Genomic DNA, 25,016 nt, shown 5'->3' on the forward strand with positions numbered 1-25,016 from the left:
TCTTTATTGCTGAACTGTGTTTTCCAAACGCTCTGCAAACAGTAAGTGCTCAATAAATACGATTGAATGAATGAATTAATCCTGGCATCTTTCCCCTATGAACCTGTTTGATTCTTTTCCCGGCTCTCACTGTCTGTAACTCATTTTTAATCCAGACTATGAGCCCACTGTGGGCAGGGACTGTCTGTCTTGGTTGCTGAACTGTACTTTCCAAGCACTTAGTACAGTGCTCTGCACACAGTAAGCGCTCAATAAATACGACTGAATGGATGTGATCGATCCGAAGGAGCAGAGGGGCTGGCAGAGGGCCAGAGGAGTTGAACCGAGCTGATGCACGACTGGAAAGAGACTAGTCACCGCCTCAATCAGCACCGAGGGCGGGAGAGAGACAGAGAGAGAGTAGTTGTGTGTGAGTGTGTATGTCTGTTGTTCTCCGGTTGTTCTCCGTGTGTGACTGGGAAGTGTGACTGACAGCACTGACTCTCGGTGTCTCTCCCTTACTTTCTGTCCTCGCTTTGTTCTCTTCTGTCTCTGAGTCACTCTCTGTGTCTCTGTCTCTCTCTCTCTTCGTGGGTGTGTGTGTGGGTATGTGTCTGTGACCATCTGTTCGTCCCCAAATGTGGCTGGGAGGTGACAGCCCTGTCTCTCCGTGTCTCTCCCTCAGTTTGGTCTCTTCTCTCTGTCTTTGTCTCTGAGTCTCTCTGTGTCTCCCTGTCTCTGCCTCTCTCTCCATCTTTGTGTGGGGGTGTGGGGGTGTTTCCCTGTGTGTGTGTGGGAGGTGTGACTGACAGCCCTGTCTCTCGGTCTGTCCCTCACTTTCTGTCCTCGGTTCTGGTCTCTTCTCTCTGTCCCTGTCTTTGAGTCTCTCCGTGTGTCACTGTCTCTGTCTCTCCCTGTGTGTGTATCTCTCTGTGTCCCCCCTGCCCCCCGACCCCCCATCTGTGTGTCTCTGGGGCTCTGCTCGGCTCCAGCTGTTCTCTCCCTCTCATTTTTCCTCAGCGCTCTCTGCCTCTGTCCACCCCGGGGTCTCCATCTCTGGACTGGGGAGTCCTCCCCGTCATTAACGATAGCCATCGTGGCTCCACCGGGTGGGGACAGAGGCGGGACTCACTCAACCGGCCTTCCTGAGTGAGAGAGAGACAGAGAGAGAGAGAGACTGCAAAACAAGTCTGTGGGAACAGAGCCGGAGCAGGCCCCGGGCACGGGAACCACCGACCAGGGAGAAGAGGGAGCGGCTCTGACCCCATCCCCGACCCCAACCCCCTGTCTGTCCCCTCTCCCCCATTGCCAACCCTTGACCCTTGACCCCAGTGACTCTTGCCGCCCACCCCCTCCCCTTCCGGACATGGTCCTCTATAAGGTCAAGGTGGCCACTGGGCCCTTCCTGAAGGCTGGGACCACGGACTCCATCTCGGTCACGCTGGTGGGCACCTGTGGCGAGAGTCCCAAGCAGCTGCTGGACCACATTGGCAAGGACTTTGCCCCCGGTGCCGTGAGTAGCCCTGGGCTTCCTTGGGGGAGGCAGGGGACGCTGGGACTGGACTAGGGCCGGGACTGGGCTAGGTCTCCGGGGCTCGGAAGAAGATAATAATAATAATAGTAATGATAATAACTGTGGTATTTCTTAAGCGTTTGAGAAGCAGTGCGACCTAGAAAAATCAATAATAATAATAATTTCTTAATGGTATTTGTTACATGCTTACTATGTGCCAGAGACTGTTCTAAGGACTGGGGTAGATACAACTTAATCAGGTTGGACACAGTCCGGGTCCCACCCAGTGCTCACAGTCTTAATCCCCATTTTACAGATGAGGTAACTGAGGCCCAGGGAAGCGAAGTGTTTTGCCCAAGACAGCAGATAGCAGACAAGTGGCGGAGTTGGGATTAGAAGCCAGGTCCTTCTTGCTCCCAGGCCTGTGCTTTATCCACTATGCCATACTGCTTATAATAATAAGAAGAAGAACAACAACAATAATAATGGTATTTCTTAAACATCGGAGAAGTAGCAAGGTCTAGTGGATAGTCTGGGAGTCAGAAAGACCTGGGTTCACATCCTGGCTCCACCATGTGTCTGCTGTGTGACCTTGAGCAAGCCACTTCACTTCTCTGGGCCTCACTTACCTCATCTGTAAAACAGCGATTAAGAGTGTGAGCCCCATGTGGGACAGGGACTGAATCCAACCCCATTAACTTGCATCTACCCCAGGGCTTAGAACAGTGCTTGGCACATAGTAAGTGCTTAACAAGGGATTCTGTCTCCAACCTTGATATTGGGAGGTTGGCGAGAGTTTGACAGAAAGGTGGCCTTCCCTCTGACCTCGCCAAGTTTCCTCTGCCTGCACCCTTCCTTCAGGGTTTTGAACCCTTCCATCTCATTCTTTCTCAATTTTCAATTTTCCAGGCAGGGGAGCTCAAAACTTTTCCATCACCGCTCATTCGGAAGCTGCTCGCTCCATCCCTCCCTAATACCACGACAGGCCTCCTAACTGTTCGGTCTCTTCTTTCTCAACCAAAGGAGGATGAACACCAAACACCACCTGGTTGCCACCTGACCCTTAGTTTTGGACTTAACCCCAACCCCAGGCCTAACCCTTAACCCTAATCCTAACCCTAACTCTAAATATGAGAAGCAGCGAGGCTTAGTGGATAGGATAGGGGCCCGGGAGTCAGAAGGACTTGGGTTCTCATCCCAGCTCTGCCACGTGTCTGCTGGGTGAACTTGGGTAGGTCACCTAACTTTTCTGGGCCTCAGTTCCCTCATCTGCAAAATGGGGAGTGAGAGTATGAGCCCCATGTAGGACAGGGACTGATTAACTTGTATCTATCCCAGCACTTAGTACTTAAGAAGTACCATTATTATAATAATAATAAATACTCACTTTAAGTCAACCCCAGTCCTAACCCCTAACCCTGAATAGCCACTTTAATCCAACCCCATTGAGCTCCTTGTGGGCAGGGAACATGTCTACCAAATCTTTTACGATGTATTCTCTCACGTGCTTACTATAGCGTTGTGCACACAGTAAGTGCTCCATAAATGGGATCGATCGAACCCTAACCCTACTATTAACCTTAATACTAACATTAACCCAACCCCAGTCTTAGCCTCTCACCCTATCCCTAACCTTAATCCCTAATTTTAATCTATCCCATTCCTAGTCCTAACTAAAAAATTAACCTTAACCTCACCCCATCCTTACTTCCTAACTCCGTTTCTAACCCCTCTTCCAACCTCCCAACTCCGACCCCACCTAACCACGGTACCAGGGTCCCCTTTAATCACAGCCGTAGCCTCAACCCTCTCTAATTCCGTTCCACCCCAGTCTCATCTCTGACCTCACCACCACCACTGTCCCCATTCTCAGCTCTAGCTGATGTAAAATTGGGTGGGGTCACCCCTGTTTTGGAAGACAGGAATAGAATTCAGAGCGCCTTAGTGCCGATTGGGAAAATGGGCCTGGGAAATTCTGTAGGAAGGACTGACAAGCTGTGTCTTTAGTGTTGAAAATAGCCGCACAGAGGAAAATCCAAGGGTCATAGTGGACCAGAGGCTGAACGGACACCAGCAGTCATAAGGGTATTTACGGAGCACTGATTGAGTGCAATCCGTTTTGCAAAGCGTTTGGGAGAGTGCTGCGGAAGCAAATGAATCCATTTCCTGCCCACAAGGAGCTTACACTCTACTGTACTGCCATACCGGACAGAGCAGACTATTAGGATGCTTAAACAGGAGTAAGAGGAGTAGGAGTCAGAAGGGCCCAGGCACCCCATGACGCTCAGGGCTGGGCTCCCCACGCTGCCCGGTGTTACGTGATTCTCTCACAGGTGGACGAATACAAGGTACCCTGCAAAGCCGACCTGGGGGAGCTCCTCCTTCTCCGCCTCCACAAGGAACGCTACTCCTTCTTCCCCAAAGACAGCTGGTACTGTAGCCACCTCACCGTCACAGCCCCCGACGGCCAGTGGTATCGTTTCCCCTGCTATCAGTGGATCGAGGGCTACTGCAGCCTGGAGCTCCGCCAGGGCACGGGTGAGGGACCTCGGGGGTCTTGAAGGGCATGGGGAGATTCCTCGGGGTGATTCCCCTCTCCCCTTGGGGACTCAGGTGGATGTGGAGGGCCCTGCCAGGCACCGGGAGTGGAGGATGGGGTGAGCTTCAGGATTAGAAATGGGGCTCGATGAGATGGATTTAGGATAGGAGGGGTCGGTGGTGGGGGGAACTGGGGCTACGCTTCTAGATTCCAGTCAGGAGTCTGGGATGGAGTCCGGTCCCGTTGTTGATGAGGACCGGGTGAGGATATGGGGCAGAGGATTACCGGACGAGGTTTATAGTAAAAATAATAATTATTATTATGGTATTTGTTAAGTGCTTACTTTGTGCCAAGCACTGTTCTGAGCACTGGAGTAGATACAGGTATTCAGGTTGGACACAGTCCCTGTCTCACATAGGGCTCACAGTCTTAATCCCCGTTTTACAGATAAGATTCCTGAGGCCCAGAGAATGAAGTGACTTGCCTGAAGTCACACAGCTGATAAGTGGCGGAGCCGGGATTAGAACCCATGACCTCTGATTCCCAAGCCCGTGCCCATTCCACTAAGCCATGCTGCTAATCATTTAGTCGTATTTATTGAGTGCTTACTGTGTGCCGAGCACTGTCCTAAGCACTTGGGAGAGTATGATCTAACAATAAACAGACACATTTCCTGCCCAGTGATGAATTTACAGCCTAGAGATTTGCTATGGCCTTGGTGGGAAATTTGGGGTCGGTTTAAGATGGGGGTTATGATTGACTTGGGTTTGGGGTTTGGGCCACCGCTGAGAAGGGTGAGAAGCAACGTGGCCTAGCAGATAGAACCGGGCCTGGGGGTCAGAAGGACCTGGGTTCTAATCCTGACTCTAACACGTCTTCTGTGTGACCATGGGCAAGTCACTTCACTTCTCTGAACCTCAGTTCCCTCATCTGTAAAATGGAAATTAAGAGTGTGAGCCCTATGTGGGACATGGACTGTAACCTTCCTGATTACCATAGCTTAATGGAAAGAGCACCAGCTTGGGAGCCAGAGGCTGTGGGTTCCAATCCCAACTGCGCCGCCTGTCTGCTGTGTGACCTTAGGCAAGTCACTTAACTTCTCTGTGCCTCAGTGACCTCATCTGTAAAGTGGGGACTAAAACTGTGAGCCCCACGTGGAACAACCTGATTACTCTGTACCTACCCCAGTGCTTAGAACAGTACTTTCATTCAATTCATTCAATAGTATTTATTGAGCGCTTACTATGTGCAGAGCACTGTACTAAGCGCTTGGAATGAACAAGTCGGCAACAGATAGAGACAGTCCCTGCTGTTTGACGGGCTTACAGTCTAATCGGGGGAGACAGACAGACAAGAACAATGGCAATAACATAGTAAGCGCTTAACAAATACCATTATTATTATTATTTGTATTTACCCCAGCACTTAGAAAAGTGCCTGGCACATGGAAAGTCTTTAGTAAATACCATAAAAATAAACGGGTGGTTGGAAAATGATGGGGAAGGTTTGGGTTAGCAAGGGAGATGGGACAGGGTTTGGATGAGGTTTGGGGCTGGAGCTGGGTTTGGGGGTGAGCTTTAGGGTAGAGGTCGCTTTTAGGGGCTCCTCTTGGGTTTGGCGTGGAAGGTGAGTTGAGATTGGGGTTGCAGGTGGTATGGGAGGAAGAGGATAGGGTCAGGTTTCACACGTTGAGGGGAAGAAGAGGGAGAGTTCAAGGCATAGCTGTTCATTCGTGATGCCAAGAGGGCTGACTTTTTCCTCTGCCCCAGGGAGGACTGTCTGTCATGACACCCTCCCCCTCCTTCTGGAACATCGGAAACAGGAGTTACGAGCCAGACAGAGATCTTACCGGTGAGTTGGATGTGGGGAGAGGAGAGGGGGTTCATGACTGAGACATCCAATCACCTCCAATTCTAATCCCAACACAGCCCCCAACCCGACTCTAACTTTATCAGTCACCCAGTCATATTTATTGAACACTTACTGTGTGCAGATCACTATACTAAGTGCTTGGGAGAGTACAGTACAACAATAAACAGACACATTCCCTGCCCACATGGAGTTTACAGTCTAGAGAAGGATCTAACCCAACCCCAACTCCATCCCAGCACCAACCATAATCTCAACCCAACTCCAACTCCCACCCTAGCCTCCACCTGACCCTATCTCTAACCCAAATTTCAACCCCCAACCCTAATCGAGGAGCAGAGCTGTGTTAGCACATGGAAACGTGTGTCACCCTCCTCTCTGCCTCTTATGTTGATGAGAGGAAACCTGGTGGGGGTGTCCCATCATGGGCTGGTTGTAGGGGAGGGGGTAGATATCACGTTCCCCTTAATGCTCACTTCTATATTCTCCTACCTTTGAATCAGCTGGAAGATCTATGCTCCGGGCTTCCCCCGGTGTCTGGATGTCCGCAGCTTTGAGGAAATGGAGTCCAGCAGCAACTACTCCCTGACGAAGATGACCCCTAGTATGCAGGAGACGCCGGGGTGAGAGTGGGATATGGAGAAAAGTGCTCTGGGGCTGGGAGGCAGGGGGATGAATAAAGGGACTAAATCAGGGTGACACAGAAGGGAGTGGGAGAAGAGGAAAGGTGGGCTTAGCCAGGGAAAGAAAGCCTCTTGGAGGAGGTGTGTGTGTGTGGGGGTCATAGATGGAATTGGGGTGGAGGCTGGGTTTGGATTAGGACTGGGGTTTGGAGTCCCAAGCAGTCAATCTAGTGCTCTGCACATGTTAATGCTCAATAAATACCATCAATTGATTGAACCCAGCATCCCTGAATCAATCGTTAGGGGAAGCAGCATGGTGTGGTGGTTAGATCTGGGGCTTTGGAGTCAGAAGGTCATGGGTTCTAATCCCGGCTCCGCCACTTGCCTGCTGTGTGACTTTGGGCAAGTCACTTCACTTCTCTGGGCCTCAGTTCCATCATCGGTAAAATGGGGATTAAAACTCTGAGCCCCATGTGGGACAGGAACTATGTCCATCCCGATTTGCTTGTATCCACCCCAGAGCCTGGCACTTAGTAAGCGCTTAACAAATCCCACAATTATTAATTATTATTATTCTCTCCCTCCTCAGGAACAGCAACTCCCTCCCTGGCTTCCCCATGAAGGTCGACGTCCACTCTCTGATGCACATGGATGCCAACATCCGCTATTCCGTCACCAAAACCACCTCCCTGCTCCTCAATGCCATCCCTGCGTGAGCCTCTGCCAACCCCCTCATCTCCCACTCTGCCATCTCTCGCTATCTCTGTCTCCTCCCCTTCCCCCTCCCCATCTGCCTCTCTTAACTGTGAGATAGATTAACCCCTCTGTCCCTATCTCACACAGGGTTCAGAATCTAAGGAGGGCTGAGACCAGATCATGAATTCCCATTTTACAGATGAGGAAATGGAGGCACAGGGATTAATAAGAAGAATACCTAGAGTTACGGTATTTGTTAAGCACTTATTTGGTGCTAAGCACTGTATGGAGTGCTGCAGTAGATTCGAGATAATCAGGTCCCACGTGGGGCTCACAGTCTAAGTGGGAGGGAGAACGGGTATTGAATTCCCATTCTGCAGGTGAGGAAACCAAGGTACAGAGAAGTCAAGTGACTCACCCAAGGTCACACAGCAGGCAAGTGGAGGAGCCGGGATCAGAATTCGGGTCTCCAACGTCCAGGCCCGTGTGCCTTCCATCAGGTCCCTCAGCTTCCTCCTTGCCGGGGTGGGGGAATGTCTTCTCCCTGCTCTGCTCTCCCTCCCTGGCTATGCCAGCTGCTGCCTACCCGACCCCTACCTCAGCCCCCTCCCCTACCTGGGGCTCCTGGCCTTTCTCTCCTTCTCACCTTGCCCCCTTGCCAGGCTGAGATATAATAGCAGAAGTATTTATTGAGCACCCACAAAGTGCGATGCACTGTACTAAGCACTGGAGAAGTGCAAAACAAAGAAGTGTGATGCATTCCCTGCCCTGAAAGAGCTTACGCTCTAAAGGTGGGGCCTGGGGAAGGGCTGGACCCAGACCTCCAATTAATAATGTTGGTTTTGTTAAGCACTTACTATGTGCCAAGCACTGTTCTAAGCGCTGGGGTATATACAGGGTCATCAGATTGTCCCACGTGAGGCTCACAGTTAATCCCTATTTTACAGATGAGGTAACTGAGGCACAGAGAAGTTAAATGATTTGCCCACCGTCACACAGCTGACAGGTGGTAGAGCCGGGATTGATTATGGAAGCCAGTGGGGTGTTCTTGGGGTTCTCTGTGAACTCACCTTCCCTTCCTCCCAGTCCTGTCTCCCCTCTTCCTCCCCTCGACCACCTCCACTCCCATCCTCCCGGCAGCCTTGCCCTTCTTTCTCGTCTTCCTCCCCAAGCCTCAACCTCCTCCCCTCCTCCCTCCTCCTTCCCCCTACCGACCTCTCCCTATTCTCCCCCGACAGGTCCCTGGGCATGAAGCTAAGGGGGCTACTGGACCGAAAGGGGTCGTGGAAGAAGCTGGATGATGTGCGGAAAATCTTCTGGTGCCACAAGACTAGCACATCAGGTATGGGAGGATCGGGGCTGGAGAGTGTGAATGCGTATGTGTGCACAGGTTTGTCTGTGTGTCTGTGTGATTCTGTGCATGTGTTTGTATATACCCATGTTTTTGTCAATGTGTGTGTGTCCGTGTGTGCCTGTGTGTATGTCTCTGTATCTGTGTGTTTCTGTGTATGAGTGTGTCCACGTGCATGTGTGTCTATGTCCCTGTGTCCGTGTCTGTGTGTGTGTTTGTGTGTTTTCTCAGCCTCACCATCCCAATCTGACCAGTTCCCAGGTTCAGTCCCGGCCCCCTCCCCCGTCCGTCCCCTCCGGATGGGGTCTGTCCGACTTCTTCCCTTCTAGTTCCACCAGCCCGGCCAGCTCAGGTTGAGATTCTGGCTCTGGCCACCTGAGCTGGAACCGGAGAGGATGTGGGGAGGGGAAATGGGGAGACTGAGGCGCAGGACCCGGGTGCCCAGCCCTCCAGGGGCTCCAAAGCCCTTGCTGGACCCACGTCCCCGACCCCGTCCTCAGAGTTTGTGACGGAGCACTGGCGGGAGGACTGGTTCTTTGGGTACCAGTACCTCAACGGGGTGAACCCTGTGATGCTGCGGAGGTGCTGCCGGCTTCCTGAGAATTTCCCCGTCACCTCGGACATGGTGGCCCCGGTCCTGGGTCCTGGGCGCTGCCTACATGAGGAGCTGGAGGTGAGAGAGGGCAGGGGGCAGGGAGGCTGGAGGGGCAGAGGGAGCCAGGGCAGGCATGGCAGCCCCTGGGTACCTCCCACTGACAGCTCACCAGGCACAGCCTGCAAGGGTCAGCTGGCAATCTCGGGGTCGGGCTGGACAATGACACTTGTATCATGGCCGAGGGCAGGTCATCTGTGGGTGGGGGTCGGGCCGGTGTGGGTCAGTGGTCTATGGAGTGGGGCAAGTGGGGGAAGATGATCTGTGGGGTGGGTGAAGGTGGATGGTGGGTTTAGGCGGGTGGTCTATAAGCTCGATGTGGGCAGGGAATGTGTCTGTTTATTGTTGTGTTGTCCTCTCCCAAGCACTTATTACGGTGCTCTGCACATAGTCAGCACTCAATAAATACAATTGATTGACCGACTGACTGACTGTGGGTGGATGGGCTGCAGGGTGGGTGGAAGTGAGTGGACTGAGACCCAGGCAATGCATATAATAGGGTGCAGCTCTCTGTTTAGGGCTAGAGATTGGGGGTGGGGCTGGAGATGGTGATGGAATTGGGGTTGGGGTTCGCTTGGGGCTGGTTAGGTTTGGAGCGTTTGGAATTGGCTTTGTTGGTATTTGGGATTAAGAGTAGGGGAAGGGGATTAGTCTTTCAAGTCAGGATGACACATCGATGTTGGGACTAAGCATCACAATTTAGCTTGGGGTTGGGTTGGAGATTGAGGAATATTTACTGTTCTATTGTCCTTTCCCAAGCGCTTAGTACAGTGCTTTGCACACAGTAAGCGCTCAATAAATACGATTGAATGAATGAATGAATTGGACGGTGAGAAAGAACGGGGGACTCCCTTCCTCAGAAACCTCCGTGGAGGAAGAGGGGACCTCCCACAGCCCGCCTCTGCGGGGGTGACAAGGGACCTTTCGTCAGCTCCCACTCACCCCCACGGGGAACCCCGTCTTTTCTGATTTCCCAATACCTTTCTCACCGAGGTATGGGATAAACACCTGTGTCATTCTGCATCATTTTTAATAAGTAACGACCATCAGATAGCTCCCTGATGAATAGGTCTCAGGTCATTAAATCCAGATCCTTATCTTTGAGGCCCTGAAGGAGGAGATGGGTGGGGTGCTGGCGTCCAGAAAGAGAGACAGAGGGAGGGGAAACTGAGGCTGAGGAAGAAGACAGGAAGCTGGGTGAGGCGGGGAGGAAATGGTGGGGGAAGGGAAGGCAAAACCAGGGCCAATGTCTCCCCTCAGGGGGGCAGGGTGTACCTGGCGGATTACCAGATCCTGGAGGAGGCCCCGATCAACCGGCTCAATGGCGTCTGCCAACATGTGGCCGCCCCCCTGTGCTTGCTGTGGCTCAGCCCCTTGGGCAACTTGTTGCCCCTCGCCATCCAGGTAACCCCGGGTGGGAACGGACGGGGATGGGCCGGTGTGGGGGGGCGAGACCGGACACGGCCGGAAATCCCCATGGTTCCCCCTGTCAGGGGCAGAACCGAGAGTAGCCTGGCCTAGTGGGTAGAGCCCGGGCCTGGGAGTCAGAAGGATCTGGGTTCTAATCGCAGCTCCACCACCTGTCAGCTGGGTGACCTTGGGAAAATCAGTTCACTTCTCTGGGTCTCAGTTGCCTCATCTGTAAAGTGGGGATTGATTGTGAGCCCCACAGGGGATATGGTCTGTATCCAACCCGATTACTCTGCATCTACTCCGGCACTTAGAACAGTGCCTGGCACATAGTAAGCGCTTCACAAATTCCATAAAAAAAAGAGAGCTGTTTCTCTGCCTCCGTTTCCCTCTCTCGCCTCCAACTGACCCTCTCCCTCGCCCCGTCCCCAGCTCAGCCAGACCCCGGGGCCGGACAGCCCCATCTTCTTGCCCAGCGACTCCGAGTGGGACTGGCTCACGGCCAAGACGTGGGTGCGCAACTCGGAGTTTCTCATCCACGAAAACAACACGCATTTCTTGTGCACCCACCTGCTGGCTGAGGCCTTCTCCCTCTCCACCTTGCGCCATCTGCCCCTCTGCCACCCGCTCTACAAGGTTTGTTTTTTTGGGGGGGAAGGATGGTTGGGGATGGGGTTCAGGGTTGGAAGTTGGGTCAAGGGGTCATTTGGATTGGTGTTGAGAAGGAGTGTGGCCTAGAGGAAAGAGCACAGGCCTGGGAACCCGAGGGACCTGGGTTCTAATCCTGGCTCCGCCACTTATCTGCTGTGTGACCTTGGTCAAGCCATTTTGCTTCTCTGGGCCTCAGTTCCCTCATCTGTAAAATGGGGATTAAGCCTGTGAGCTCCACATGGGACAGGGACTGCGACCCAGTGTGATAAACTTGTATCTTCCCCAGCACTTAAAACAGGGCTTGGTACATAGCGCTTATCAAACACCATCATTATTATTATTATTACTGTGTTAGATGTGGGGTTGGGTTGAGTTGATTAGGAGTACGATGGATTGATTGATTGATTGAGTAGGGTTGGGGGGTGACAGAAGGAGAGGATGTTGGAGTAGGATTAGGTTAGAACTGGGGTTTGGGGGGTCAGCAAGAAGCATGACAATGGGCAATATTTTAGTTTCCGGACTGTATTTTCCCAGTATCATGGCATCACAAATGTGAAAGAGGAAGAGGCAGCCAAGTACCCCAGGTGTTTCTAGGAACTGAGGCATGTCTGTTGGAAGCTTCTCCTCCCAGAGGGAGTATTTCTGGACAGGATCAGCTCTGGACAGAACTTTTGGGGTTCTAAAGGGTTTCATAATCTCCAACACAAACATCCTAATTGCCTCCACGAGAGATCCACTCTGGTTTAAAGTCCTGTTGGGATTGGGTTAGGGTTGAGCTGGTGTCTTGGGGATGGGGTTAGAGATAGGGTGGGATTGGAGGGTAGGTATGCAGTTGAGGTGGGAGATAGAGATGGCCCCGAGGTTGGGGTTTAGGTTTGCTGTGGGTCTCAGAGGTGTCCTGCACTTCCCAGGGGGGCCTAATCGAAATCAGGCAGCAGCTGGGAAAAATTAGGGGCCTGGGAGTGAGAAGGCCCTGGGTTCTAATTCTGCTGCCACTTGTCAGCTGTGTGACTTTGGGCGAGTCACTTCACTTCTCTGTGCCTCAGTTACCTCATCTGTAAAATGGGAATTAAGACTGTGAGCCCCACGTGGGACAGCCTGATCACCTTGTATCTCCCCAGCACTTAGAACAGTGCTTTGCACATAATAAGCACTTAACAAATATCATTGTTATTATTATTATTATTATTATTATTCTCCATTAACTTTATCTGTAAAATGGGGATTGAGACTGTGAGCTCCATGAGGCACAGGGACTGTGTCCAAAACGATTTGCTTATATCTACCCCAGTGCTTATTACAGTACCTGGCATATTGTAAGTGCTCAACAAATGCCATTATCCTTATGAATTAGGGAAGTAGCGTGGCCAAGTGGAAAGAGCCCGGGACTGGGAGTCAGAGGACGTAGGTGCTCACCTTGGCTCCGCCACTTGTCTGCTGTGTGACCTTCAGCAAGTCACTTTCCTTCTCTGGGCCTCAGTTACCACATCTGTACAATGGGGATCAAGACTGCGATCCCTACCTGGGATAGAGACTCTATTCTACCTGATAACCTTGTATCTACCCCAGAGCTTAGGACAATGCTTGGCACAGAGTAAGCACTTAATAGTTCCCTCATCTGTAAAAAGAGGATTAAGACTGTGAGCCCTCTGTGGGACAGGGACTGTGTCCAACCCGATTATCCTACATCTGCCCCGGCACCTAGAACAGCACCTGGCATCCAGTAAGCGCGTAACAAATAACACAATAATTACCACAATCATCACCATCATCAATTAGCCAGCAAACTGAAGAGGAACAGACAGGGATCGAAACAAAATCTTGTTGATGGACCAAATAAAATAAACAAATTAACCAGACCTCTAGACTGTAAGCTCATTATGGGCAGGAAATGTGTCTACCAACTCAAAGTGTTCTCTCCCAGGCGCTTAGTTCAGGAAGCGCTCCATCAATACCATTGATTGGTTGATGGATGGAGACAGCAGGCAGGGACCAAGAGAAATCAGGCAGAGATGGGTGAGGGGTGGCGAGGGTTCCAGTTGACTTCATTCCACCTCGGTGAAGAACGTATCAACTAACTGTATTAAGTACCAAGCGCTAGTACAGTGCTCTGCACACAGTAAGAACTCAATAAATACACTCGCTTCATTTTCCTCTGTCTCCCCTCAGCTCCTGATTCCGCACACCCGCTACACCCTTCAGGTCAACACCATTGCCCGGGCTACCCTCCTCAACTCGGAGGGGCTGGTGGATAAGGTACGGACGCCCACCCCCTTTCCCTCTCCATCCGGGTTCGATAAATGGAGGAGGAAGGAGGAAGTCGAAGAAGCCCAAGTTTTTCTCAGAGCTCGTCTCCCTTCGAGGAGAGGGGAGGCAGGGGGTCAGAGGTCACAAGGAGCGGCACAAGGCGGCGGGAAGGGAGGAGGAATTCTGGGAGTCCCGGGAGCCTCGTCTCTTGGAGGTCTCTCGGCCTGGGAGAAATGGGTGGTAGGGGGAGACGTGATTCATCAGCGTGGGCGATTCATGGTTTCCAGACGACGTCCATTGGAAGAGCGGGCCTTCTGTATCTGATGAGGACAGGCCTCCAGAGACTCAACTACTCCACCCTATGCCTCCCAGACAGTCTCCAGGAACGCGGTGTTCTCTCCCTCCCCCACTACTATTACCGGGACGATGGCATGAAGATCTGGAAAGCCATAGAATGGTAGCCGAAGGGGGACGGGGGCGGGGACCCAGAATCCTTAGGCTCCCACACACTCCCCGAGCCTTGCCGGATCCTCTTTGGGGGCGCTTTTAAAAGCAAACGTAATCACTGTGGTATTAATTAAGCACTTACTATGTGCCGAGCCTTGGGATAGATACAAGAAAAGGGAAGTGATGTGGCCTAGTGGATAGAACCCGGACCTGGGAGTCAGAAGGACCTGAATTCTAGTCCTGGCTCTGCCCCTGGTATGCTGTTTGACTTTGGGCAAGGTGCTTCACTTCTCTGGGCCTCAGTTACCTCATCTGTAAAATGGGAATGAAGACTGTGAGCCCTGTGTGGGATAGGGACTGTGTCCAGTTGATTACCTTGTAGCTAAACCAGAGCTTAGAACAGTGACTGGCATACAGTAAGCGCTTAACAAATACTATAAAAAAAAAGAGACAATCAAGTTAAGTGCAATCCCTCTTCCTCTTGGGGTTCACAGTCTAAGTAGGAAGGAGAACAGGCATCGAATCCCCATTTTTACAGATGAGGAAACTGAGGCCCGGAGAAGTGAAGTGACTTGCCCAAGGCCACGCAGCAGGCAAGTGGCGGAACTGGGATGAGAACGCAGGTCCTCTGAGTCCCAGGCCTGGACTTTTTCCACTAGGCCACGCTACTTCTAGTCATTCAAGGGCAACATTCGAGGGCTTAACAGAAATCAGGCATCAGCTGAAAAGGCCAGTAGGTTGAAAAGAAATAAGCACGGGCCAAAATGAAATCATATACTAGACCAAAAAGAAATCAGGCAGAGAGTCACAAAGAAATCAGTACACTGATTCAAGCCAAAAAGAAATCAGGCAGTAAACTGAGGAGGGATAAAGACCGTCCACGTCGGTGGCCAAGGAGAAATGAGGCGGCAATGAGTTTAAAAGAAATGAGCTGGCAGGCTGAAAAGAAATGAGGCAGCTGTGAATCTAAAAGAAATGAGGTGGTGGGGAGAAAAGAAATCAGGAAATGTGCCAGAAAAACCATCAGGAGTTGACCAAGCAAACTAAGTTGTCAGGTAGAGAAGAATCAGGCAGCACACAGGGAAGGCATCAGGCAGAGGGACTGAAAGGGAGTGAGTTGAGTTGTCTGTCTGATGTCTGCTATGTAGGGGTTTGAGGGAGCTGGAAGCTGTGGGGATGGGCAGGAGGGACAGCAGCTGGGACTCCCAACTCCATTTGGCCTAGGGGTTAGAGAAGGAGACAGACATAGATATAAATAAATAAATGACAGATATGGACATAAGTGCTGGGACGGGGAGGAATAAAGGGACGAATAAAGGGAGCAAATCAGGGTGATGTAGAAGGGAGTGGGAGAAGAGAAAAGGAGGACGTAGTCAGGGAAGGCCTTTTGGAGAAGATGTGCTTTCAATAAGGCTTTGAAGGTGGGGGGAGTCATTGTCCGTCGGATATGAGGAGGGAGGGCGTTCCAGGCTAGAGGCAGGACAGAGGCCTTCTAAGCCTTCATAACAGAGGTCAAGGGCCGCAAGGTGATGGAGTAAGGCCCCATCTCTCCAGGGCCTCAGGCCCTGCTGGATCCCTTGGGGCCCACCACCAAGGGAATTCACTCATTCCGTTGTATTTATTGAGAGCTTATTGCGTGCAAAGCACTAATACTAAGCGCTTGGGAGAGTGCAATGCAACAACAGATATATTCCCTGCCCACAATGAACTCACAGTCTAGAGGAAACTCCCAGACGCCCCAGCGCTGTTTCCATCCCTCTGCAGGGTTGGCAACAGACAAGTCCTTGTTGGGCTTTGCTAAGAGAGCAAGGAGGCCGGGGTTTGGTGGGCTGGGAGGGGATGGGGCAATACTGCAGGATGGAGGGGTGGGGGTGGGTCTCCCACGGCCGCATCCCTCTGAGCCTCCAACTTCTGCCCCCTCCAGCTTCGTCTCCGACATCGTCACCTACTACTATCCCAATGACACCTCGGTTCAGGAGGACTCTGAGTTGCAGGCCTGGGTGTGGGAAATCTTCACTCAAGCCTTTCTGGGCCGGGAGAGCTCAGGTACTTACACCCCTTCCCCTCTCTGGGACTCTTCTCCGAGCCTCCCACCTCCCTCTGAGGGCATCTGAACTTGGGTCCATTGGGTGTGGTGGGGTGAGGGTGTCTAAAACGGGGAAAGGCAGTCGGGCGAAAGAAACCCAGATGAAATCCCGACCCCAAACCCTACTCCCAAACTGCCACTTCATCCCTAACCAACCGACCGATCAACCTTATTTACTGAGTGCCTACTGTGTGCAGAACCTTGCACTAAACGCTTGGGTGAATCCAACAGAATTAATAAGCACGATCCCTGCCCTCAAGGAGATTAAAATATAGCTGCGGGCACAGATGCTAAAATCAAACATCCCTACTTAATCTTAACTCTACCCTATCCCACTGGATTGTAAAGTCCTCAAGGGCAGGGGGTCACATCTACCAACTCTATCGTCCTCTCCCGAGCGAAAAGTACAGTGCTCTGCACTCAGTAAGCGTTCAATAAATACCACGGATTGCCCTAACCCTATTCCCTGATCTAAACTCTGTACAGACCTCCCAACTCTGACCCTAATGCCAACCCTAATCCCATTCGTACCCTACACAGCCCAATTCTTCTCCCTAACCCTTACTATAACCCCAATTCTAACTTTATCCCCATGTGCAATCTCCCTCTATCATTTACCCAAAATCTAATCCCATCTGCAGCCGTAATGTGTCCAATAAATTCTATTGATTGATTAATTGAATGATTCCCCACCCCTGTCCCAACCCCAACAGCAACTCTATCTCTCACCCCTATCTCTAACCTGAATCCTAACTCTAAATCCTAATCTTTAGCCCGATGCCATTAGCGTGGCCTAGTGGAAAGAGCCCGGGCCTGGGAATCAGAGGGCCTGGGTTCTAATCTTTGCTCTGCCACTTGTCTGCTGTGTAACCTTGGGCAAATCACTGCACTTCTCTGTGCCTCATTTACCTCATCTGTAAAATGGGGGTTAAGACTGTGAACCCCACAGGCGACATCAACTGTGTCCAACCTGATTACCTCAGATCTACTCCGGTGCTTAGTATAGTGCCTAGCACATAGTAAGCACTTCATACTATTCAAAAACACACCCAAAACTCCAACCCTATGGCCAATCCCAGTTCCACTCTTCAATGCCAACCCCTCTCACCATGACTTTTATATGGATATACACCCCCCAGCCTCCATCTCACCCTTCACTCCTCTCCCCTCACTCCAATTTCCTGGGTTCTAATCCCCGACTCCACCATTTGTCTGCCGCGTGACCCTGGGCACGTCACTTCACTATTCTGTGCCTCACTTACCTCATCAGTAAAATTAAGTTAAGACTGTGAGCTCTATGTGGCACAGGGTCTGTGTCCAACCTGATTAATTTGTATCTATCCCAGTGCTTAGTAGGGTGCCTGACACATAGTAAGCACTTAACAAATACCATAAAAAAAAAAGCTTCCTCCTTCCACCTCTTTTCTTCATCCAGGTTTCCCCTCTCACCTCGACACCCCCAAAGAGCTCATTAAATTCCTCACCATGATTATCTTCAACTGTTCAGCTCAGCATGCAGCTGTCAACAGCGGCCAGGTAAGTGGGGTAATGTGGGAAGGTCGATTGAAGAGAGCTGCTTGAGGTGAACCTTGGAGCTTTGAGGTTGAATTTCAGATAAAAGAGCAGAGACCGTAGAGGGGCTCAGATTGGACTGGATTTGAGCTAGATTTAGGGGCAAGCCTGGGTTTTGGGGGTTAGGGTCAGGGAAATTTAGGGTTGGGATTGGGCTGAAGATGCCAATGGCAATGAGTTTGGGAGTTGGGTTGAGAGGTTGTGGTGAAACTAAGCTTTGGTTAGGGCTGGAGTTGTGGTCAGGGGTGAGGTTGGAGTTGGGACGGCGTTAGAAGTGAATCTGGAGAGGAAGTCAAGGAGAGCTCTTAGTTCAGTGCCTGACATATAGAAAGCACATAAGGACACATTCCATGTCCCCCATAAGGCTCACAGTCTTAATCCCCATTTTACAGATGAGGGAACGGAGGCATAGTGAAGTTAAGTGACTTGCCCAAGGTCATACAGCAGACAAGTGGCAGAGTCAGGATTAGAACCCAGGTCCTCTGACTCCCGGGTTTTTTCCACTAGGCCACTAACTCTTAACAAATACCATTTTTTAAATTTTTTTTTAAAAGGGGAAGCATTGAGTGGAAGCGCTAACCTGTAAGCTCCTTGTGGATAGAGGACGTGTCTCCCAACTCTCTTGTATTCTATCCTTCCAGACGCTTAGTACAGAGCTCTGCACATAGTAAATGCTTAGTAAATATGATTCATTGATTGACTGATAGGCCACACTGCTTCTCCTAAAGGCCTGTGCTCTTTCCATTAGACCTCCCTGCTTCTCAAGGATCCATTTGATCCAGAGGGCTTAGCGTCAGGATCTCACCCTAGTAGCCCCGGCTCTTCTGTCTCCTCTGGGCCCTCCCTCCCCACTGGAATGAACCCAAGGGGCCATTTTGTCTCAGGTTCTGGCCCTGAACTCCACCCTTCTCATTTATCTCCAGGCTGAGAAACCAGGCCTGGTAAAATGTCTGTCTCTATGTTTTGGGGCAGCATCATGGCCTAGAGAAAAGAGCCCGAGGCTGGGAAACAAATGACCTGGATTCTATTGCCGGCACCAACCACTTGTCTGCTGTGTGACCCTGGGCAAGTCACTTCACTTCTCTGGGCCTCAGTTCCCTCCTCTGTAAAATGGGGAGTAAGACTGTGAGCTCCAAGTGGGACAGAGACTTTCCAACCTGATTGGTTTCTATCTGGCACATAGTAAGCGCTTAACAAAGGTCAAAATTATTTCCTCAAGTGTAAATTGAGGATTAAGGCTGAGAGCGGGACAGGGACTCTGTTCAATCTATGATCTTGTATCTACCCCAGTGCTTGGTACAGAGCCTGACTCATAGGAAGCACTTAACAAATACCATGAAAAAGGAAAGAACGACGTAAGGAGGGATTGAGAGGAGAAAGAGAGAGAAACCCAGGGTCACAGAGAGGGTCACAGAAAGAGACCAGGGGTCTTGGATGTGTTTTGAAACTGGTGAACTGCCTAAGGAGGTAGCAGGGGGTGAGGGGAGCATTTTCCCTTTGGGCCCCTTGATGGGTCCTGGGGAGCTAAACCGTAAGTTCGTCGTGGGCAGGGAATGTGCCTGTTTACTGTTGTATTGTCCTCTCCCAAGCTTTTAGTCCAGTGCTCTGCACACATTAAGTGCTCAATAAATACGATTGACTGACTGGCTCCGGGGTGGGTGTGTGGTCTTTGCAGCACGACTTTGGGGCCTGGATGCCCAATGCCCCTTCCTCCATGAGGCAGCCCCCCCCTTGTGTCAAAGGCACCACGACTCTTCAGACCTACTTGGACACGCTACCCGAGGTGAACATCACGTGTAACACGCTTCTGCTCTTCTGGCTGGTCAGCCAAGAGCCGAAGGATCAGGTGAGCGTCCGGGCGTTGTCGGACGACTTGGAGGAGGGAGGGGGTGGCATTGGGAAATGGGGGTTTTTTGGGGAGGGGCTGTCCAGACCGGGGAGAATAATAATAATAATGATACCTGTTAAGCTCTTACCAATTGCCAGGCTAAGGACTGCGGTAGATACACGCTCATCAGGTTGAATGTCAGGTTGATCGCAGTTCCTGTTCCACATGGGGCTCACAGCCTTACTCCCCATTTTACAGATGAGGGAACTGAGGCCCAGAGAAGTGAAGTGACTTTACCGAGGTCACGCAGGAGACATGTGGCAGAACCCAGGTCCTTCTGACTCCCAGGCCCGGGCTCTATCCACTAAGCCACGCTGCTTCTGGGGATGGGGTGGGGTAGGGGAGTGGGATCCTTCGATGTAGGCTGTGTTGCGGTTATGGAGTGTGTGTCGCCTGTGGAGCAGCAGGATACGGTGCATGTAGAGTTGCGGCTGTTGCAACTGATTAGGCGACGAGATGCGGGTGAGGTTCGAATCCTTTTCGGGTGGGATTCTTGGGTTCCAGCCATTCATTCATTGAATCGTATTTCTTGAGCACTTTCTGTGTGCAAAGCACTCTACTAAGCACTTGGGAGAGGACAATATAACAATAAACAGACACATTCCCTGACCACAATGAGCTCGCAGTCTAGAACCAGAGACGGTTAGGGTTGGTAGAGGTCGCGGCTCTAGTTTTAGGGTGCTTGGGGGTGTGTAGCTATGGTTGACCTCTCCCCCAACTAATCGCTGGCTCTTATGTTTGTCCCTAAAGATAATAATAATACTAACAATAATAATAATAACTGGTATTTGTTAAGCGCTATGTGCCAAGGAGCGTACTGAGCGTTGGGGCTGATACAAGATCATCGAGTCGGAATCAGCCCTAACCTGAGACTTGATTTGAATGCCAACCCTATCTATAACTCGGCCCTCAGCCCTGATGAGAACTATGAATTTTGAAGTTACAAGGGGAAAAGAACTAAAATTCTCTGGAAATCTGGGGATCAATCAATCAATCGATGGTATTTATTGGGCACTTACTATGTGCACAGCACTATTCTAAGCAATTGGGAGAGGATAATACAACAGAATTAGCAGAAGCTTCCCCTGCCCATAATGACCTTGAGAAAAAACCAAAACTCAGACACTATCTATTTTTCCAAAATAAATTTTTCTAGTTTTCCAAATTTTCTGTAGCCTTAAGAACGTAATCGTACATTACGTACTATGAACTTAGCAAGCAAAATGGTCGTGTGTGTTCTCTGCTTGAAACCCAAAAGAATAAATGCTCTAGTTTGAGTGCAGGAATAATTTCGTAACCACTTGTCAGGAGAGTCTTACATGGCGTTACAAAAAGAGGCTCACGCCCTAAGGAGCCTAGCAGGACCCTCTGGTTTTTAAGAAATAGGCAGTAAATTCCTTGTGGAGTCGAGGTGTGTCTTCATTAATTATCCGGTACAAGCAGCCCTGCTCTAACACAGTGGCTGGGGGCCTGAAAGATGAAATAAAAATCCCATCGGAAGACTTACGCCTTAGGAAGCAGTGTGGCCTGATGGAAAGAGCCCGGGTCCCGGGTTCTAATTTGTCTGCTGCGTAAATCCAAGTCACTTCACTTCTCTGTACCTCAGTTCCCTCACAGGCAAAATGGGGATACAATCCCTGTTCTCCCTCCTACTTAGACTGCGAGCCCCATGCGGGACCTACTGATCTTGACTCTACCCCAGCACTTAGTAGAGTGCTTGGCACATAGTAAGCGCCTCACAAATACCGCAAATATTATTATTATTGTAGTACTCTCCAGCGCTGGCATGTGCTAATACTAGACAGTGAGAAGGAGTTCAGAAGCAGCATGCTTAGTGGATAGAGCTCGGGCCTGGGAGTCAGAAGGAATTGGGTTCTAATACCTGCTTCCACTTGCCTGCTGTGTGACCTTGGGCAAATCACTTCATTTCTCTGGGCCTCAGTTACCTCATCTGTAAAATGGAGCTTGAGACTGCATGCCCCATATGGGACAGGGACTGTGATCAACCCAATTTGCTTGTAATAATAATAATAATAATAGTACTTGTTAAGCATTTGCTATGTGCCAAGCCCAAAGTTCTAAGCGGTGGGGTAGATACAAATTAATCAGGTTGGACAGAGTCCCTGTCCCACATGGGGCTCACAGTCTTCATCCCCATTTTACAGATGAGGACCTGAGGCACAGAGAAGTGAAGTGACTTGCCCAAGGTCACAGAGCAGACGAGTGGTAGAGCCGGAATTAGAACTCAGGTCCTTCTGACTTCCAGGCCCGTGCTCTATCCACTAACCCACAGTGCTTCTCACCCACCCTAGTGCTTAATAGAATGCCTGTATTCTCCCAAGTATTAAGTATACTGGTCTGAACACGTAAAAATGATTGCCTGACTGACAAGTAGTAAGTGCTTAACAGTACTGCTATTATTATTCATATTATTATGGAAAATAATTAACATTCTCTGGGCTTGGGGCATTTCCCCTATTCGGTCTGTAACCCAAGCTAAGATCAGAGAAATTCCAACTTTTCAGAACCAAAGGTGCCGGGCTGCCATGTGGCCTTAACTTGACATAAGCGAGGTAAGCTGCCAATCACCTGTGTGGACCCATTCTGTAATTGGGTTAACGCAGAGGGGAGCGACTTTTCTGGGTTCATACTATGGAACAGCTGGGCCATCAGAGATGCTGCAGGGAATTAATTTAAGCAGAGTTGGTAGAAACATCCCCTGTTCTGTTGTACTCTCCCAAATGCCTAGTACAGTGCTCTGCACACAGTAAGCATTCAATAAATACGACTGACTGAATGAGTTTAGAGTCTAGAGGGGGTGACAGACATTGATATAAATCAATGAATGACGGATCTATCCTCCACCATGGTGTAGTGGCTAGAGCACAGGCCTGGGAGTCAGAAGGTCATGGATTCTTATCCCGGTTCCACCACTTGTCTGCTGTGACCTTGGGCAAGTCACTTCACTTCTCTGTGCCTTGGCTACTTCATCCGTAAAATGGGGATTGAGACTGTGAAGCCCATGTGGGACAGGGACTGTGTCCAACCTAATTTGTTTGTGCAGTGCCTGGCACATAGTAAGCGCTTAACAAATACGACTATTATTATTATTATTACCTGGATTTAAGGGCTGTGGGGCCAAAGGAAGGGGGAATAAAGGCAGCAAATCCAAGCAATCCAAGGGCGATGCAGAAGGGAGCAGAAGAAGAGGAAAGAAGTGCTTAGTTGGGAAAAGTCCTCGCTCCTCCGACCCCGAGTTTTGGCATCCAGCTCAGCTTCTTTCTCCTCCCCTCCCTCTCTCCCGGTCCCCTCCTCCCCCTCACTGCCTTCCCAGGGCGTGCCCAAGGATTCCGGATTCCTTATACATCTCGTCTTGCCTAAAGCATCCTCACATCCTATAGTTCTCCGAAACAATATGGAGGATGCGTTGGGCTGCTGTGGAGACCGAAAAAAACCTTGGCCCCTCTTGAAAAGCGCTTCGTCCGTGGTTCGGGAGAGATGAGGGTTTGGTTCCATCAGGGTGCTATTTTTTGAGTGCTTTACTATGTGCAGAGCACTGTTCTAAAGTCCAGTACATGTTCCCTGCTTAGCACTTAGGAAGAGCTTGACAATCGCCGTGATTATTAGCAGGGGGTTCTGAGGTAGGCAGTTCTTACTAGAAACTGAAAGGTTGTAGAGGTAGGTTGGGGTGGCGGGGGCGTGGAGGGGGAGACTATTTTTCATGAACTGCCCTCACACTTTGGAGCTAATTTTATGCAACCGTAACATGTATGACGCCTTTGACAACGACAACAGACTACGCTCATTGTGGGTGGGGAATATGTCGATTTATTGTTATATTTTACTCTCCCAAGTCCTTAGTACAGTGCTCTGCAAACAGTAATCGCTCAATAAATACGATTGAATGAATTCATAATAATAATAATGATAATAATGGTTTTTGGAAGCGCTTCCTGTGTGCCAAGCCCTGTTCTAAGCACTGGGGTAGAGACAAGGTTGGACACAGTCTCTTTCCCACATGGGGCTCACAATCTTCATCCCCATTTTATAGATGGCTGTTGTTGCCATCTAGGTTCCATTTATAATAATAATAATAATAATGTTGGTATTTGTTAAGCGCTTACTACGTGCCGAGCGCTGTTCTAAGTGCTGGGGTAGATACAGGGTAATCAGGTTGTCCCATGTGAAGCTCACAGTTAGTCCCCATTTTACAGACCCAGGCAATCAATCCATGGCATTTAATGAGCGCTTACTGTGTGCAGAGCACTGAACTAAGCGCTTGGGAGAGTCCACAAGAAGAATATAACTGATACATTCCCTGTCCACAACGAGCTTATAGTCTAGAGGAGGAAACAGACGTTAATAGAAATAAAATAAATGACAGATATGTTCACAAGTGCTGTGGGGCTGGGAGGGGGCGAGGAATGAAGGGAGCAAGTCAGGGTGACGCAGAAGGGTGTGGGAGAAAGAGGAAAGGAGAACTCAGTCAGGGAAGGCCTCTTGGAGGAAACGTGCCTTTAATATGGGAAGCAGCATGCTCTAGGACTCGGAAGGACCTGGGTTCTAATCCCGGCTCCACCATTCGTCTGCTCTGTGACCTTGGGCAAGTCACTTCACTTCTCTGTGCCTCGGTTCCTCATCTGAAATATGGAGATGAAGACTGTGAGCCCCATGGGGGACAGGGACTGTGTCCAACCTGATTGGCTTGTATCTACCCCAGGCTTAGAACAGTGCTTGACACTTAGTAAGCGGTTAACAAATACCATCATTATTATTATTGTAAAGCTCTGAAGAGGGGGAGAGTGATTGTCTGTCAGATATGACGATTCCCCGAGGCTCCCAGCTGGCTCCTGCCCCTAGTCCCTGATCCCTGACCCCTCCTGTCTTCGGCAGAGACACCTGGGCCACTACCCGGACCAGCACTTCACGGAGGAGTGTCCGGGACGCAGCGTCGTGGCTTTCCAGCGGCGGCTGGCGGAGATTTCCCAAGAGATCCGAGCCCGGAACAAGACTTTGGCTCTGCCCTACGCCTACCTCGATCCACCCCTCATTGAGAACAGCGTTTCCATATAGCATCCGCCCACTCCCGGCCCCGTTCCCCGCCCCGTGTCCATGGCAGGTCGGGACGTGGAGGATGCCAGAGGCTCCCCGGGGCTGGCGAGGATTTCTGCCAGGGGGCGCGGAAGGGGTCAACTCATCCCTCCTCCTAATAAATGTGGTATTTGTTAGGCGTTTACTATGTGCCAGGCACCATACTAAGCACCGTGGTGGATACAATCAAATCAGGTCAGATACAGTCCCCGTCCCTCATGGGGCTCAAGGTCTCCATCCCCATTTTACAGATGAGGGAACTGAGGCACAGAGAAGTGAAGTGATTTGCCCAAGGCCACACAGCAGGAGTGGTGGAACCGGAACAGGAAACCCGTGACCTTCTGTCTCCTAGGCCTGTGCTCTATCCGCTGCTCCATGTGGCCTCCCCTCCGACTCTCTCCC

General features: G+C 50.7%; 1 protein-coding gene across 1 annotated transcript; it reads left to right on the forward strand.

Annotated features, from left to right (window-relative positions):
* Positions 1-1,342: 1,342 nt before the first annotated feature.
* Positions 1,343-24,775, forward strand: ALOXE3 (arachidonate lipoxygenase 3). The gene is made up of 15 exons (XM_029054842.1): positions 1,343-1,492; positions 3,826-4,030; positions 5,801-5,882; positions 6,404-6,523; positions 7,113-7,235; positions 8,458-8,561; positions 9,071-9,243; positions 10,483-10,626; positions 11,065-11,268; positions 13,453-13,539; positions 13,818-13,987; positions 15,902-16,023; positions 17,499-17,599; positions 19,311-19,481; positions 24,417-24,775. Exons 1-15 carry the CDS (start codon positions 1,346-1,348, stop codon positions 24,594-24,596), a joined length of 2,133 nt encoding a protein of 710 aa, XP_028910675.1. The 5' UTR covers positions 1,343-1,345; the 3' UTR covers positions 24,597-24,775.
* The last annotated feature ends 241 nt before the right edge of the window (positions 24,776-25,016 follow it).

The sequence above is a fragment of the Ornithorhynchus anatinus genome, chromosome X5 (genome assembly GCF_004115215.2).
Source record: "Ornithorhynchus anatinus isolate Pmale09 chromosome X5, mOrnAna1.pri.v4, whole genome shotgun sequence".
NCBI classification, from domain to species: Eukaryota; Metazoa; Chordata; class Mammalia; order Monotremata; family Ornithorhynchidae; genus Ornithorhynchus; species Ornithorhynchus anatinus.

Bases quoted from the DNA above. Each gene is read 5' to 3' on its own strand.
- ALOXE3 (XM_029054842.1), top strand. From the start codon at position 1,346: ATGGTCCTCTATAAGGTCAAGGTGGCCACTGGGCCCTTCCTGAAGGCT. The intron at 8,562-9,070 runs GTATGGGAGGAT...CCCCGTCCTCAG, and splicing joins CCACAAGACTAGCACATCAG to AGTTTGTGACGGAGCACTGG. The intron at 9,244-10,482 runs GTGAGAGAGGGC...GTCTCCCCTCAG, and splicing joins GCCTACATGAGGAGCTGGAG to GGGGGCAGGGTGTACCTGGC.